At 40.1% G+C, this 18596-nt stretch overlaps 1 protein-coding gene across 8 annotated transcripts in view; it reads right to left on the bottom strand.

The window, feature by feature from the left end:
• Positions 1-10392: 10392 nt before the first annotated feature.
• Positions 10393-18596, bottom strand: part of slc7a14a (solute carrier family 7 member 14a) — a 76436-nt gene continuing 68232 nt past the window's right edge. For all 8 annotated transcript variants that reach the window (XM_043702576.2, XM_043702573.2, XM_087993386.1 and 5 more), the window contains one exon: positions 10393-15911. In XM_043702576.2, coding sequence (XP_043558511.1) covers positions 15583-15911 — 329 coding nt within the window. In that variant the 3' untranslated portion in view covers positions 10393-15582. The remainder of the gene's footprint in view (positions 15912-18596) is intronic.

Below are 18596 nucleotides of genomic sequence, written 5' to 3'. Positions count from 1 at the left end.
GAGAGTGCTGCACCAGGAACTTTGGCATGTTGCTGCAGAGCATCCTGTAGACCATACGCACTGTGGCCATGGACTGTCAGTGGTGGAGTAAGTAAACATCATCTGAAAGACATCATCTCTTCCAGTCTTACACTATAGCACCACCTCAAGACTAGTTCCAGAAGACCAACCTGGATAATGTGCTGCAGTCTCTGAGTTGGACTTAACCCGCTAATTTCTGAGACCAAGGTTCAAATATTACCCAATGAGCATATTTAGGACTTTATTGTTTGTGAAATATCTTATGTTACGAAGGGGCTTCAGGACCATGAAGAAACTTGCAGTGATATCACAGGGATACTCCCCACTGGACATAAATAGCACAAATGTGGTGGAGCTACATTAGAGGGAACAAAGAAGCACACTAGCTAATAGCTTTTAAACAGTGCAACAATAAACTTAGAGCCTGATATAGCTCAGATTACCATAAGTGGCAATAATTATTATTAAAACACAATACTTCTGTAAAACCCTAAGCCTGAAAACAGTTCATGACAATGACTTCTCCTTGAACTCAAACTCTTAGATGTGGACATGAAACCACATATCAAATCAATTGCTAAGACACAATTATACAAATCATATATGATAACATCACATAATTGTAATATTTAAAAAAACACCAAATGCTGATTCTTTCCCCTTTGTAAAATAGGAAGTAAAGGTATATTTCCCAAAGGCATTTTACAATTAGATAGGATTGCCTTTATTGTGGTTTGATCATTGCAATTCTGTACAAAATTCTCACTCAATGCTTCATGCAATAATGATGCCATGCAATCAAGTCAATAGGTCCTCATGTCAAAACAGCTCCTTGAACTTTGCTGTAAGCATTTATGGAGGTATGATGGAAAGCACAGGACAGAACTCAAAAAATAAATATTTTAAAAATGGAAATAATGGGAATTTCAGCAGAGCAGGAGGTCATTCAGGCAGTGTGTCTGTCACTTCCCACATTGCTGAATAATCTTCTAATACTTATTGCACATGAATACATGAGTGAAGAATGCTATCAAAGGGTAGATTTGGTGTATGAAACTATATCTCAACCTGAGACTGTCTGGGAGGTTAATTACAGATATAAAAAGGAAATTTTACACAAGAGAAATATTATCATTATCATTATCAACCACAAACTGAGAAAATCATGTCAGTGGAATTCCAAAAGAGGCCTACGATGCAATTTGTGCAAACTATCCCACAAACAATCACTACTCTGCATTAAAATTTCTCTTCTATTTTAAAGTATCTTAAAACTTACTTTTTCCCAACATTTTAGTTACTTGTTCCAGTAGCTATTTATATGGTTCCATATCACGTTTTGTCTGACTCACATCTCAGCAGCAGTTGTGACATTTTCTGCTATTAATGACACTTTATAAATTGTAATTGTAGGGTTGTAAAATCAGTTAATCTTGGTTTTATGAAGTGTGCCCTTCAGGCCCATAGGTGTTAATATAAAAAGGACCTGCTAGTATGTCCCAAATTCATTAAAATCACGACTGTAAACTTAGCAATAGTTTGCGTGAGCAGAATATTATACCGAAGCAAATGTCCTTGGAATGTAATTTATTTTACACAAGTGAAGAGACCAACTCTCACATATGTATAGAGACCGAGAGTCAGGCATTGGGTAAAAACAAGGACTGCAGATGCTGGAAGCCAGAGCCTAGATTAGAGTGGTGCTGGAAAAACACAGCAGATCAGGCAGCATCCAAAGAGCAGGAAAATCGACGTTTCGGGCAAAAGCCCTTCATCAGGAATAGAAGCAGGGTGCCTGCAGAGCGGAGAGATAAATGAGGGAGGGGGGGTGGTGAGAAGGTAGAAAAGAGTACAATAGATGAATGGGGTTGGGGATGGAGATGATAGGTCAGAGAGGAGGGTGGAGTGAATAGGTGGAAAGGAAGATAGGCAGGTAGGTCAGGCCAAGAGGGCGGTACTGAGCTGGAAGGTTGGAGCTGGGATGAGGTTAGGGAAAGGGAAATGAGGAAATTGGTGAAATCCACATTGATACCATGGGGTTGAAGTGTTCCAAAGCGGAAGATGAGGCGTTCTTCCTCCAGGCGTCGGGTGGTGAGGGAGCGACGGTGGAGAAGACCCAGGACCTGCATGTCCTCGGCAGAGCGGGAGGGGGAGTTGAAATGTTGGGCCACAGGGCAGTTGGGTTGATTGGTGCGGGTGTCCCAGAGATATTCCTTAAAACACTCTGCTAGGTGGTGTCCAGTCTCCCCAATGTAGAGGAGACCACATTGGGAGCAACGGATACAATAAATGATATTGGTGGATGTGCAGGTAAAACTTTGATGGATGTGGAAGTCTCCTTTGGGGCCTTGGATGGAGGTGAGGGAGGTCTGGTCACAGGTTTTGCAATTCCTGTGGTGACAGGGGAGGGTGCCAGGAAAGGAGGGTGGGTTGCTGGGGGGTGTGGACCTGACCAGGTAGTCACAGAGGGAACGGTCTTTGCAGAAAGTGGAAATGGGTAGGGAAGGAAATATATCCCTGGTGGTGGGGTCCGTTTGGAGGTGGCAGAACTGTCGTCAGATGAGGCCGTATAGGACATTGGTTAGGCCACTGTTGGAATATTGTGTGCAATTCTGGTCTCCTTCCTATCGGAAAGATGTTATGAAACTTGAAAGGGTTCAGAAAAGATTTACAAGGATGTTGCCAGGGTTGGAGGATTTGAGCTATAGGGAGAGGCTGACACTGTTTTCCCTGGAGCGTCGGAAGCTGAGGGGTGACCTTATAGAGGTTTACAAAATTATGATGGGCATGGATAGGATAAATCGGCAAAGTCTTTTCCCTGGGGTCAGGGAGTCCAGAACTAGAAGGCATAGGTTTCGGGTGAGAGGGGAATGATATAAAAAAGACCTAAGGGGCAACTTTTACACGCAGAGGGTGGTATGTGTATGGAATGGGCTGCCAGACGAAGTGGTGGAGGCTGGTACAATTGCAACATTTAAAAGGCATTTGGATGGGTATATGAATAGGAAGGGTTTGGAGGGATATGGGCCAGGTGCTGGCAGGTGGGACTAGATTGGGTTGGGATATCTGGTCGGCGTGGGCGGGTTGGACCGAAGGGTCTGTTTCCATGCTGTGCATCTCTATGACTCTATGATGTGGTTTATGCGAGGGTTGGTATGGTAGAAAGTGAGCACCAGGCAGGTTCTGTCCTTGTTACAGTTGGAGGAGTGGGGTTTGAGGGTGGAGTGGCGGGATGTGGACGAGATGCTTTGGAGGGCATCTTTAACTACATGGGAAGGGAAATTGCGGTCTCAAAAGAAGGCGGCCATCTGATGTGTTCTGTGGTGGAACTGGTCCTCCTGGGAGCAAATACGGCAGAGGCAGAGGAATTGGGAATACGGGATGGCATTTTTGCAGGAGGTAGGGTGGGAAGAGGTGTAATCCAGTTAGCTGGTGGTTTTGTAAAAAAATGTCAGTGTCAAGTCGGTCGTCATTAATGGAGGTGGAGAGGTCCAGGAAGGGGAGGTAGGTGTCAGAGATGGTCCAGATGAATTTAAGGTCGGGGTGGAATGTGTTGGTGAAGTTGATGAATTGCTCAACCTCCTCGCGTGAGCACACAATGCAGTCATCAATGTAGCGGAGGAAGAGGTGGGGAGTGGTGTCGGTGTAACTACAGAAGATGGACTGTTCTACGTAGCCAACAAAGAGACAAGCATAGCTGGGGCCCATACGTGTGCCCATGGCTACCCCTTTGGTTTGGAGGAAGTGGGAGGATTCGAAGGAGAAATTGTTAAGGGTGAGGACCAGTTCAGCCAAATGAATGAGAGTGTCGGTGGAAGGGTACTGTTGGGGACGACGGGAGGGTCATGGTTGAGGGGGCAGTAGGAGGAGGTGTCTCCGAGTTGGCGTCTGACTTCAGCGGTGTACCACTACCACTGCACCCCCTTTATCCGCTGGTTTGATGGTGAGGTTGGGAATGGAGCAGAGGGAGTGGAGGGCTACGCATTGTGAGGGTGAGGTTGGAGTGGGGGAGGGGGTTAGACAGGTTGAGGCGGTTAATGTCTCGGCGGCAGTTGGAAATGAAGAAATCGAGGACAGGTAATAGGCCAGCATGGAGTGTCCAGGTGGATGGAGTGTGCTGGAGGCGGGCAAAGGCATCCTCGGAAGTTGGGCGGGAGTCCTGATTGTAAAAGTAAGCTTGGAGCCAGGGGCGATGGAAGAAGTGTTCGACGTCACGGCATGTATTAAATTCATTGATGCGTTGTTGAGATTGACAAAATGCACCAATCTGCTTGAAGGATTTTCCAAGGTAACATTAATCCATTACTGTGCATTAAAGAACTAATCTTTCAAGTTATTCACAAGTGCTAACTCCAATAAGAGTAATAGAATGATGACTTTTATCTCAGGTATGCTTGAATTCAAAAGTGAATAATTGTTGCATCACTTCTACAGATCCACAAGTTAGATCATATCTGAAGTACCTTTCAGTCTTAGGAATTGCACCTCAGGGAGGTTACACTGCTTTTTTTAGATTAGATTAGATTCTTGGAAGGAGTGCGGGAGAATCAATGTTTCAGGCATAAGCCCTTCTTGAGGAATTCCTGAAGATTCCTGAAGGGCTTATGCCCGAAACGTCGATTCTCCTGTTTCTTTGATGCTGCCTGACCTGCTGCGCTTTTCCAGCAACACATGTGTAAGCTCTGATCTCCAGCATCTACAGTCCTCACTTCCTCCTTCTTGGAAGGAGTACCAACTCACAATGATGAAAACGTATTGCTGGAAAAGCGCAGCAGGTCAGGCAGCATCCAAGGAGCAGGGGAAATCGACGTTTCGGGCATGAGCCCTTCTTCAGGAATTCCTTGGATGCTGCGCTTTTCCAGCAACACATTTTCAGCTCTGATCTCCAGCATTTGCAGTCCTCACTTTCCCCCAACTCACAATGATCCCAAGGTTTTAGTTTATGCAGGCCAGGCCATAGCCAGCCTTTGTATTCCCATGAGTTCCAAAGCATTTACAAAGGGATTTAACAGGGCAGATGCAAAGCTAATTTGTATTGAGGGAAAACTGGAAAAAGACAGATTAGCGCCCCCTGTCAAAGATTGGATATTTGGATTAATTACGTTTTCAAGACTGACACTGATGGAACTTTGTTATCTAAGGCTATTAGTTAGGATATAGAGAAAAGGTTGGGAGATGGATTTAAGGATTTAAGGTACAAATCAACCGTAATCTCATTGAATGGTGAAGCAGGTTTGAGGGACTGAATGGAATCCTCGCATTCCTATGACTAACCATCATATGTATTCTTCATATGTATTATGTATGGGTAAATATAGATATATATATAGTACAAACAAATATATTTGATGGACAAATATATTAAATGGCCATTTTATAGTGTGTATAAGCATATATACACACACACAAGATAATACATGTTTACTTGCAAATCTCAGTATTTATCTTGCACAGTTTAGCATGAGCATAAGAAAAATAAATCAATAAATGAGTCACTTCGTTAGATGTTTCTGCAATAAATTTTGTTTTTTTTTTCTGTATGGTTTTGATACAAGTGCAGCAAGGAGACAAAACACACCAAAACAAAACCACAGTATACATACTGATAACAAATATACAGCAATTCCATAGCCAAAGTTCAAAATATACAGAAAAATCAACCAAAATCATTCCCGGAAAAAAAAAGTAAAACTCGACAGTATTACAACTCAGACTACAGAGTTAAAACAAAAGGGCAATTCACAGGGTTAAACAGTACCAGGGTAGAGTTTGTACTGAAACTATCAACAAGCAGTGAGAAGTATTGTGAAACTGGAGGTTAAATGTGAAAGAACAGAATTTACTTTCCGACCTCTGTCTGTCCACTGGTCCTTGTTAATATTCATCCATTGATTTCAGTGAAGAGGTCTCCATACCTTTATTTGAGAAGGTACAGCACTTCTGGGCTTTGTGCTGTATGGCGTCAATTTCATGCATGTTTCAATGTTTAACGAAGGAGCTATTCCCAGATATTATAAGCCTGGAGTCACTGCTTCTTGTAGCTGACCCTTGGACTAGATCAAAAAGATATGGTGAAAGATATAAGACAGTTACGGTGGACTTTCACTGACATTGCAGGACATTAGGCGCCAAACCGTTCATTCACAAACAACATGAAAACAACGCATTGGATCATTAATAACAAACAGTTGACATGCAGTATAGAAACTTCAGCAAATATTGAAAGAGAAATTTTGGCTAAAACCAACCCCCATCAGTAAGGGGACTGACATACATTAACAGCATGAGTATTAGAATGCTGCCAATGCTCCTGCCTTTCATCTGTGCCACTCAAGTAAATCCCATACCCTCCTCTATTTAAGCATAACCTCTCTCCTGAAGACAATTCAACTTCTCAAACTCATCACCGTCAATGCATAGAAAGATGGAAGAGCTCCACCAAGTCAAACACACCACCATTAAGTTTGGAATCATATCAGTTGTTCCTCCATTTGTTGCTGGATCACTATCTTAGAGCTTACTACATCAATGCACAGTGAATGTTCTCTCATCACAGACTGCAGCAGCAAGAAGGTTGCTCATAATGACTGGTGAGTGCAGAACCAGGCCTCATACTCTAAGGATACAGTATAGGCCATTTAGTACTGAGATGATGAGAAATTTCTACATCCAGCAAGTGGTGAGCCTGTGGAATGCTCTGCCCCAGAAAGTAGTTGAAGACAAAACACTAAATACTTGCAAGAAGGATTTAGATGTAGATCTTGGGGCTGAAGGCTTAAAAGGCAATGGGGTAAAAATTGAAAACAGGGCACTTGATTGAACTCTCAGCCATAATTTTGTTGAATGGTGGAGTAACCTTGAAAAACTGAATGCCCTACTCCTGTTCATATCTTCTATGTTTCTATATTTCCATGTAAAGCTATATGCAGATATTTCTTTCAATATTCCATCTTCAGTAAGTCTGTCAGCACTTGAGAAGTAACCCAGTAAAATATTACTGGGTAGAAGAAGGAGGCAGGTCCCAAATCCAATCACATTTTGTGCTGTTGACACCAATTGGATTCACAACTGATGTTTAATTAAGAACACAAACCATCGCCTATTGTGCCCCTGAAGAATCTGAGATGTAATAGAAATCTGTACTTTTTAAATTGGATCACTTAATGGGTTTTAATTCATTGCAGGTCAAGAAGGTCAGCGATAGGGAGCTTTTATTTTGGAGTGGTAATATCCTTACCTCTGAGGCAGGAGACCTAGATTCAAGTTCCAGTCTTCTTCAGAGGTATGGAATAACAACACTTAACAAGTTGACCAGAAAATATCTAACAGCAGGGTTCTTCTCCACTCCCTGCAGTCCATTTTCTTTTACCGGTGGGGGTAAATAAAGGATAACAAAACAAAGTCACCAATGACTTCTGACGCAAAAATGTATTGCTAAGGTGGCAGGAAGGGAGTTTGTGTCTTTCTATTCAATTATTTGCCTTCCCAACCACCTTCCTCACCATCTCCAGAGAGGGGAAATAAAAACCACACTCCAAGCACAGTTCTGTAAATCAGCAAAAACTATACGGATCTAATTCTGTCAAAAGGAGAGAAAACAAGCTAACATTGGCTCAGCTATGATGAAGTCATCTAGACTTGAAACGTTAGCTTGCTGTCTCTGCAAGGATGCTGCCTGATCCATTGTAACTTCCAGTATCAGTTGTTTTCAGTACAGTTTCTAGCATCTGCAGTAATTTGCTCCTACATTCTAATTCTGTCAATATCCCATCTGTTCTTCTTTCTTTTGAGATGAAAGAATGTGTATGCTACAGCAGCAAAAATCAATGGCCGGACAACAACAAAAGTAGAGTGATATTGACAACAACTATATCATAGTCCTTAATATTTCTCAACATATCAATACAGAAAACGTCCTTCAAAATTTGTTGGACATCCACTAACTTAAGTAATTCATAAGTAGGAGGATGTTTCTCTGCTCTGTAATGAAACTTAATCAAAAAATAAAATGCCTTCCCCTTCATCTGCAATGTGACTTTCATTTGGCGCAGTGACCTGTGTGTTTTTTTCAGTGTTCATTTCAACTAGACAATTGAAAACAGTTTAAATACTTAAAAAAATTATACTAAAGGTTGTCACTTCCTATCACAAAATTAACCTTGGCATATGATAGCCTGAGGCATACAAAAGATATACTGAATCATGTTCCTGAAATTATGCATCAAATAATATCAAGGGATTTACCTTTCCTTTAAAATAATGACAAAAAGAATTCATTCAAACATCAGCTTTGATGATTTCAGGCAAGGTCAAGGCCTGAATTCTATTTGCCCCACAAACTGACATCCAAATAAAACTCAGACAGGTTTAATGAACATTGTTTAAGATTTATGTTTTCAAATATACTCTGGTGCTTATGACATTCCCTAAAATCAATTCGAATGATTGATGCTATTCATAAAATGAATTGGAAGCAAGGGACTTATCAGTCTTCACATAAGATGGGGGATGGGAGATTTCCTCTCATTGTTAGGTGCCAGAAACATCAAATATAGTTCATTGGAATCTTGCTTTATCGGCATATTTAAACAATTGGAAGCATTGTTCTTTTAAAATTTGTGTTCTGAGCTGTTAGTAAATGAGCATTAATGGGAGCAGCTGTGTTCTATTTTATAATAAATAACTTTCATAGCTACAGTCCACTGAGACTGAACAGCTGGGTGATTGCTTTTGCCTGGCACTGACTGGATGGGCAGAATCTTCTTTTGTTGTGCTGTAGAACTGCATGACTATGACTTTATGACTCTGTCAGATGATGTAACCAATTCAACATGACCAATATCATAAGAAAAAGGTGGAACAACTATGGCCAGCTCAAGGTTGATCTCCAAACCTCAAGGTAGAGGGAAAAGATAAATGGAATTGGTAAAGACTCATGTTGGTCTAATATGACTCTCCAAAGTTTAAAGTTTAAAGTGCATTCCCAACTAAGTAGGCATAAAATATATTTTGTTCATCCATACCAAACAGCTAAAATGTAACCCATAACTGGGAAGGACAGAAAGTCATGCTATTCAGTACATTTGGTTGCCATCCAGGCTTTGTCCATTCATACCCCTACCAACACCAAACTCCAATAAGCTCCCAATTCCTCAGAACATGCACTTCAGAAACAGAAACATTGAATGAATTTGCCATTACTTCTTCAACCAGCTCATATGAATATACGGATGAGGTGCAAAAGTAGACCATTCACCACCTTGAACTTGCTTTATAATTCAATGAGATCATGGCTGATCATGGTTTATGTTTCAAATGGCACATTCTCACCTACTCCCAATGTCTTTTGCTTCCCTTTCCCAACATGAATCTACCTACTTTTTGCCTTAAATATATTTAATAATCCAATGTCCATTGCCTTCTGCACCAGAGAGATCCAAAATTGCAAAACCTCCAGAGAAGAAACAATTTTCCTTATCTCTGTTCTAAAAGGACAACCCACAGTTTTAAAATACTGGCTGTCAGTTCTAGACTGACTTAGGTGAGGAAATACTCTTACCATGTCAAGAAAATTTAGCATCTTACATATTTTAATAAAGTCACCCACAATTCTTCTAATCTCTAATGGAAACTAACCCAGCTTTTCCAACCTACTCACTCATTCCATTTATTCATCTGGTCAACCTCCTCTAAAACACCGACAATGTATTTCTGTACTTCCTTAAATAAGAACAAAGCTGCACATAGAATTTGAAATGCAGTCTCTCCAGTGCCCTGTATATTTGAAGCATAACATCCTTATTTTTATATTCACTTCCTCTCATAATAAACAGTAGTATCCCATTAGCCTTCTTGAATGTGTGCTGTGTACAGACTATCATTTTTTGACTAATGCACTAGAATAGGAGAAAGTGAGGACTGCAGATGCTGGAGATCAGAGCTGAAAATGTGTTGCTAGAAAAGCACAGCAGGTCAGGCAGCATCAAAGGAGCAGGAGAATCGATGTTTCAGGCATGAGCCCTTCTTCAGGAATGAGGAAAGTGTGCCAAGCCGGCTAAGATAAAAGGTAGGGAGGAGGGACTTGGGGAAGGGGCGTTGGAAATGCGACAAGTGGAAGGAGGTTAAGGTGAGGGTGATAGGCCGGAGTGGGGGTGGGGGCGGAGAGGTCAGGAAGAAGATTGCAGGTTAGGAAGGTGCCTATCACCCTCACCTTGTCACCCTCACCTTAACCTCCTTCCACCTATCACATTTCCAACGCCCCTCCCCCAAGTCCCTCCTCCCTACCTTTTATTTTAGCCTGCTTGGCACACTTTCCTCATTCCTGAAGAAGGGCTCATGCCCGAAACGTCGATTCTCCTGCTCCTTGGATGCTGCCTGATCTGCTGCGCTTTTCCAGCAATACATTTTCAGTAATGTACTGGAATGCCTAAATCCTTCTGTATCTTGGAATTCTGCAATCGTTTTCCTCTTAAATAATAATCTGTTTTTGCATTCTTCCTGCCACAATGAGAAACTGCACATTTTCTTACATTATTTCATCAACCAGATTCGTCCCAGCTCACGAATGTACTTCTATCTGTCTGCAAATTCCTTGTGTCTTCTTCACAACATAATTTCATCCCTATTTTGGTGCAATTGGCAAATTTAGCTGCAATGCTCTTATTCCCCTCTTCTAAGTCATTGACATAAATTGCAAAAGCTTGAGGCTCCAACATAGGTCCTTTGGGATAACACTTGTCTCATCTTCACAATCAACAAAATACCTATTCATACGTACTCAGTTTTCTGACAGTCAGCCAATCCTTTATCCTTGCTAACATCCCTGAGCATGCCCTCTACATTTTGAATTCTATTCCATAACATCATTAATACAGTGTCAAAAAGTGTGGCCTGGAAAAGCACAAGTAGTCAGGCAGCATCCAAGGAGTAGGAGAGTTGACATTTCGGGCATAAATCCTTCATCTGCAATGTATTAGGCTTATTAACGAAACATCGACTTTCCTGCTCCTCGGATGCTGCCTGACCTGCTGTGTTTTCCCAGTGCCACACTTCTTGACTCTGATCTCCAGCATCTGCAGTCCTCACCTTCTCCTAATCATTAATACAGTGTTTAACCATTTAAACAACATACACAGCAACCTCTTGCTAACAGTGCTCCGTGTTTCTCATACTGTGGAAAGTCCTATTTCACAGATCATTTCAAAACTGAAATCAATGGATTTTTGTTGATTACGGATGTTGAAATTATGACAATAAGGTGATAGGTATGAAATTGAATTAGAATTTAGATTAACTTGATCTTATTGAAAATCTGGATTGGTATCATAACTTAAATGGTCTCATATTTCTATGGTCCTATGTTGTATTCTGTTCATTCAGCTGTCTTTTTTTGACTTCCATGAATCATTAACTATTGGTGTTTGTATACAGTACTTTCCTCCACTTCAGTTAATCTGTATAATCAAACATAAAAGTGCAAAACTATTTTGATATTGTCACAGATGAGACAGTCTTCTTTATTATTTTGTGGGACAGGGTTTTTTCTAGCAAGGCCAGTATTCACTGTCCATCCTTAATTTGCCCGCAAACTCAATTGCTTTCTGGGGACACTTCAAAGAGCAGTTAAGAATTAACCAAGTTGCTGTGTATCTGGAGTTACGTTTAGGCAGATAGGGAAGGACTGCAGATGTCCTTCCCTAAGTAACCTCATTGAAACAGATGGGATTTTAAAAAAAATGACTGTAGTTATCTTGGTCACCATTATGAACCCTATACATTCAAGATTTATCAGTTGAATTTATTTCTATCAGAGGCCTTGGTGGTATTTCAACCCATTTTTCCAAGTAATTAGACCAGGGCTCTGGATTACTAGATTATTGACATTACCAATGTGCCACATTTTATTTCATATTATTTAAAATTTATTTCCTCTCCTTATTTTACTGATGAAGTTGAATCAGCCGACATTCTCTGCATTGACTTTCATCTGTCATATATCTGCCCATGTGCTCCTAAAATTTATTTCTATCCTCCTCACTACATTGAATTTCCCCATCATGTACAGTTGTAATATGCATTTTGCAGACGCAACAGTGTAGTGGTTATGTTACTAGTTTGACATTCAAGTATTGTTCCAGCAGGGTAGCTTGCTTCACTTGAAAAGAAAATCTGGGTATCAATAAAAATGACCAGAAAACTTAGTTTATTATTAAAAACTCAATGTGTTCATTAATGTCTCTTTGAGAAACCTGTTGTCTGTTCTGAGCCAGTACATGACGCCAAACCCACAGCAACAAGATGGACTCTAAACCGAACACTGGCATGCATCATGACAGAGCAATGAGGGGTAGACATTTCTCATTAAAGTAACAAGTTTCTTTAATCTTTCCTGGATATCCTAAGCATTCATTCCCCCATTACAAAAATCACCTTTTTTTTCCCCATTTTGATGTACAAACATCTATTTGCTTTCTCCTGCAGAACCCTTCATTTGAAATTTGGGGTGCTTTCCAACACATTTAGATTTGTACTGAAAAGTATATAAAAGCTGTCATCTTAAGTAATGTGGTCAGTTCTGGGTGTCCACTCCAAGAAAAACACCAAAACGTGTTGAAAAGGAAAATGGGAACCCGATGGCACTTCATACAGACATAAGATTGGATATCATTTTAGAGTTGCTATATTATAGGACTAATAGTACTGAGAATGAGAGTTCAAATACCACAATGGAAGTTTGAGAACCCATTAAAAATATTTATAAACTGGAAACAGAAACATGGTTTCAGTAACAGTGAGCATGAAGCTGTTAGATTGTTGGGGAAAGGTTGACTGGTTCAGTAATTTCCTTTAGGGAAATATGCTGTTCTGGCCAGTGCATGCTTACGTGTGATTTCAAAGCCATATTAAGTTAATTGACCATTAACAGCTCTCAAAGTAACTCACTCAGTCATATCAAATTTCTATCAATGGTTCAAGAGGACAATCCACAATACTGATCTTGCCAGTGAAGTTTGTGAATGAAACAAATACACCACAATGACAATATAGAATGCAGATCTTCAATTCTGTTACTCTTGGTGCCAGACATTGCATGCAGTTAGAACACGACAAAATGTGCACAGATTTGGAAAAAAAACCCACAAGGAAATATATATATACATTGCAATAACAAGAAACATATTTCAAATATTTTTTAGAAAGACACTGCACAGGCATGCATTCTAGTAAGTCAATTCATGGATGGGAGTTTGTGCAATAAGTCATACCTGTGACTGGTTTCAATTCTGATTTAAAGTCAATGTTTTGAGGCCACGATAGCGTACATTCAGATGTAAGAAGCAAGAGTGAGCCAGAGGTTCAGACTTAATATACCCCTTTTAGAAGTTTATTTTATCTGCACAATACATTATTTTAGTGCTTGAAAGTTTTATGCCTAAAGGAAGGCAAGGCAATATGCAAATAGCAAATTAAAGCAGAGGTATGTACTAGTAGATTGCTCCACACTTGTGAGGTACATTTGAGAGGTGGTGGGGTGGAGATTGGGGACACTTCTTCTAATCACTACCCCTCTCTCACTATTCTTATCAGCTGTGATTCTTCCCAATGACATCATATGACTCCAATGAACATCATTGAACTATTATCAATTAGTATAGGCTGCCTTCAGTAGAAACTGTCAACCAATCCAGCTTCAATATTCAAAGCCAATCTTGGAGCAGTGAGCTTTCATCCAATTAAGAGATGCAAAGGGAATAATTTAATATGCAAACTTGTAATTCCATACCATCAAGTTGAAAATAACTGCTCTTTATCATACTGTCAAATTGAAAACATTATTTACAGTAAAACAAACAATATTCAACTTGATATTAATATTGTTTTCACTTTCACTCCTTGTCATTATTGGGTCCTCCCACCACCTCAACTGAAAAACTGCCTTTGAAGTTAAAAATAAATTTTTCAATGAGAAAATGAATCTGTATAAAGTCCATGAGCAGTTTCAAGAAAATTACTGTCACTTTTGCTGTGTAGAATGACAAAAAGATACATTTCCCTCAGGGCTCAGATAGCAGTTGCACCCAGTAGCTTCTATCTTATAACTGATGTTTGAATACACCTTTTTTCAATGTAAGTAAACTTCATTTTTCCCAACAAATATTGCAATTTAGGAGTCTTAAAAAATTGCATGATCATTAGTTGGACAATATTATCAGCCAGAAAGGAAGTAAAGTAATTAGTCTTCCTTGTATGTGCCCTGCCTAATTTCTAAAGGAAGGGCTTTTTATAGACTAGTTCAAAAACTTGAACAGTTTACATAAATATTGTTGGATAATCAGAAGGAAATATAATCCAGTCCTTCAAAACATAAACTGTGTAACTTTTGATAACAATAATAATTCCTCATGCCTACACAGATATAGTGTTGAAAGATGAAGGGGCAGCAAACATTACTATCATAAAGGAATTGTTACTTATGAAATGAACTAAAGTTGTAAATTTCACTCATTAAATCAGTGAAAGACGCTATAATTCCTAAGAGCCCCACACATCTTTGTCTACCAGATGTGATCTGCACTTTATCAGCACAGCTTGATGTTTCTGCTCTCAAGATGGTGACACACAGTGCGGCTGCAGTTTCAAATGTCCACCTCCTTCATTTTTGAACAAAAAGACTGTGATTATCAGCAGGGTATTCAACACTGAGTTGCATCCCATCCAAGCCCGTCTATAAAAATGTATGCACAGCGGGGGGGTCATTATGTTAGACGGCAAGGAACTTGGCTGATTGTATTATGTTGTCACTTGTCTAACTAGGCACAATGGGGCTTTTGCTAACCTGACCCGTCAACACTCTGATTACAACTGGCTACTTTAGCACAAATTAAGGACTGAGTCTGGGTTGTTCTAGGTTTGTAAAAGGCAACATGTTGCTTTTACACATTTTTGAGGCTGAGTGCCTTTTATCAGGTCTTTATCAAGCCTCTAAGGTCAAGCATTCATTAAGTTCTGAACGTATAACAAGAATGTACTCAATAAACTGACACAACTCTTTCTGCTCTCAAGGTTCAACATTATAGTAATATGTATGTCAACTTGAACTTTCCTTTTGGCTTTGTGTTAAATTTAATGTCATTCTGGAATATTCACACTCACACCTCATTGTAATGTATTGGGATTTCAATTGGGTGGAGTGTATTCTTTCCAAAAGAAAGTTTTTTTTTGGCTTAATTTACTGATTAAAAGGAGCCCTGCAATAAATATCTGGCAAATTCTTTTTGCAATATAATTGTAAGTGCATGAAACTCCAGGGCAGTATGAGTTACACAGAATCACCCCATCCACTCATATCCCTGTGATAACACAATTTTGGTCTTCCTGAACAATAAAAGTTTGCCAAACATTTATACAGGAAAATGACAACCCTTTAAGAATGAAAAGAGTGAAGTTTGAAAAAAATTAAACAAACACATTGCCTTTTTTAATGTCACGTGACAGCATTTTTTTTCATATAAAAGAGATCATGTCCAAGATCTAGCTCAAGGGTATGAGGGTCAGTACCCTTTACTTTGGGGAATTATCTAGCTCATCATTTGCAATCAGTGCCTCTGATTTCCCGACATACTTCCCTTTACTTCTGCCTTTGTTGTAGGTCCTGTGATTTCCAACAATGTCAGGCATTGCCTGCTTGGACTGATACCCCATCTGCTCTGCTGGTGGCCACTCCTCTTGGTGTTGAGTCATCTCTTCCTCTGGGTAGGCAAAACTCTCATCCACCATGAAGCTGTCATCCACGTCGTAGCGTTGATACGTGCTCTGGCTCAGGGCTTCCTGACGTGCTCCAATCTCCAGGCTACTATTCCAAATTCCATATCCGAAATAAATGAGTAATCCTAGCAATGGGAAAACAAAACTGCCATCAGGAGCAGACTCAAAAATTATATTCAGATGAGAACCAGATATTTGATGTGATGATATCTTAGGACTGTGGAGGTGGGAAAATGCAAATGGAGTGATTGGAAGGTTCTTTGAAAGAGCGAGCAGGGGACAATGGGCTGAAATGACCTTCTGTGCCACATGATTTTGAGGAGTTTCTTTTTTTTAAAAAAAGCAAGGGAAGGCTATTCAACAACTCACATCTCCCTAGCTGTTCCATAAAGATGGCTACTGAGTGTGTTCCTTCCAGTGTCACAATTGTATTTATGTTTAGAAATTATGGCACAATTCTTGCTGACTCATGGTCTCTGAAGAGTTTGGCCTTGGTAACCAAGTCTGTCTGAGTTATTGAGGGAACACTATGACTTTAAGATTGCCTCCAAAGCTTCCGCCTCCCTGACTTGGGACTGTATCTATTCCTTTACCTTATCTGGGTAAAAACCCTGAAACTTTCTTCCTAAGAGCACTATGGGTGTGCCTATACTCGGGGACCATTCATTAGCAGCAATCTCAATGGCAATAAATGCAGGATAAGTCAGCATTTTTCAATGGAACAGTAATTTTATAAATGCTTTCCAGTTAATCTTGAACCAAGTGGCCTCAACAATCCTCTTCTTTCTGCAATCAGCTGATATCTAATGCTTAACATGGCATTTGAGAATCAGTCACAGAATGATACAGAACAGAAGGTGCTGTTAAAGAGAAATCCCATTCATCCCAACCCTTGTTCTCTTCTATAACTCTGAAATTCTTTCTATCCTAAGTAACTATTTCATTTCAAATCATAACAACAATTGAACAACATTTATTTTGTCACCATCCCACTGTTCTTTTGCCAACTAACTTATTTGTATCCATTTGAGTGATTTACCTGCCAAACGAAAAGGTTGCTCTATATTTATGAAAATGCCTCCTAATGTGAGCTCTCCCCAGAAAATCTCCTTTCAGCATTTTCATATTTTTCTCTAATCGTTACTTCCTGGTTGCCCTTCAAATGAGAAGGCATAAAGGGGATACACAATATGGGATAACGCGATCAAAAAGATGAGGAGAATAATCAACAAAAATCTAGCCTAACAACATTTTGTGTCTGGGACACCCTTTTATCTTTTTGGGAAAATGATTCATCTTTTGATTTCAGCCAACCTTCGTCTCCTTTCAAGGGTACAAGAATTGTGTTTGCAAAGTGGATTGGGGTCATCTTGGTGGCAGCAACTTGCAATTATGTAGACCTCTTTACATAGTAAAATCTCCCAAATTGCTTCCAATAAATTTGATACTGCGCCACAAAAGGCAACATTAGGATAGGATTGGTCAAAGAGGCAAGTTTTAATGAATCTCTTGAGGAAAGAGAGGAAGAGAATGCTTTGGGAAGGAATTCCTAAAAGCTTAGCTGTCAAATTTGGAGTTTGTAACGCTGGGGATGCTCAAAAGACCAGAATTTGAGGAGCACAGAGATGTCAGATGGTTGTCAAATTGATGAAGGTAACAAAGGTAGCATTTGGGTGAGACAACATTGAAATGTGAATACAAGGTGTGAATTAAGAAGCAAGTTCAGAGTAAATAGTGCATGATACAATACTAACTTATTTTAAAATGCTAAAAAGAGAAAAAAAAATCTAGGCCTAACACAGTGAACCTATTGTGCCAGTGACATCACATATGTATATGCCCTGTAATGTTTGGAGGCAGAATTTTATGTCCAACAGGATTCAGTGACCACAGGACACTTTAGGGCATGCCCAAACAAATAGGACCCAAGCATGCTTAGGCTTCATTAAAATTGTTTGGGCAACTTGCTGCTTTCAGTTCACAGGCAGGTCACCTGATGAATGTCAGGGCTTCTGCCTCACAAGCACCTGACAGAAGGTTATTAAGCTTAAATCCTGTGATGGCATGGTTGGGGGTTTGGCAAGATGTGGGGGAGGATAGCGGTTGAATTTAAGTGGAGTCACGGATAAAGAGAGTGAATTCTGTGGAGAAGAGACACAGCTACTTCACTTCAGCAAAGTCATAGAGTCATAGAGATGTACAGCACAGAAACAGACCCTTCAGTCCAACTTGTCCATGCTGACCAGATGTCCTAACCTAATCTAGTCTCAGTTGACACCACTTGGCCCATATCCCTCTAAACCCCTTCTATTCATATACCCGTCCAGATGCCTGTTAAATGCTGTAACTGTATCAGCCTCCACCATTTCCTGTGGCAGCTCATTCCACACATGCACCACCCTGTGCGTGAAAACGTTGCCCCTTAGGTCCGTTTTATATCTTTCCCCTCTCACCCTAAACTTATGCCCCCTAGTTAGGATTCGCCCACCCCACGGAAAAGATCTTGTCTGTTTATCCTATCCATGCCCCTCATGATTTTATAAACCTCTATAATATCATTCCTCAGGCTCTGACACTCCAGGGAAAACAGCCCCAGCCTATTCAGCCTCTCCCTATACCTCAAATCTTCCAACTCTGGCAACATCCTTGCAAATCTTTTCTGAACATTTTCAGGTTTCACAACATCCTTCAGCTAGCAAGTAGACCAGAATTGCATGCATTTTAAATTTAACAACAAAAAATGATATTGTCTAAATATTTCTAAGCATAGCATGGCATTTAAGTATTGGTATCCAATATCACTGACTGGC

The sequence above is a fragment of the Chiloscyllium plagiosum genome, unplaced genomic scaffold (assembly GCF_037043375.1).
Source record: "Chiloscyllium plagiosum isolate Xiang-an unplaced genomic scaffold, Cpla_swu_hap1 HiC_scaffold_13, whole genome shotgun sequence".
Lineage (NCBI taxonomy): Eukaryota > Metazoa > Chordata > Chondrichthyes > Orectolobiformes > Hemiscylliidae > Chiloscyllium > Chiloscyllium plagiosum.
Note: the sequence above shows the minus strand (reverse complement) of the source record. Positions and strands in the feature narration are given on the sequence as shown.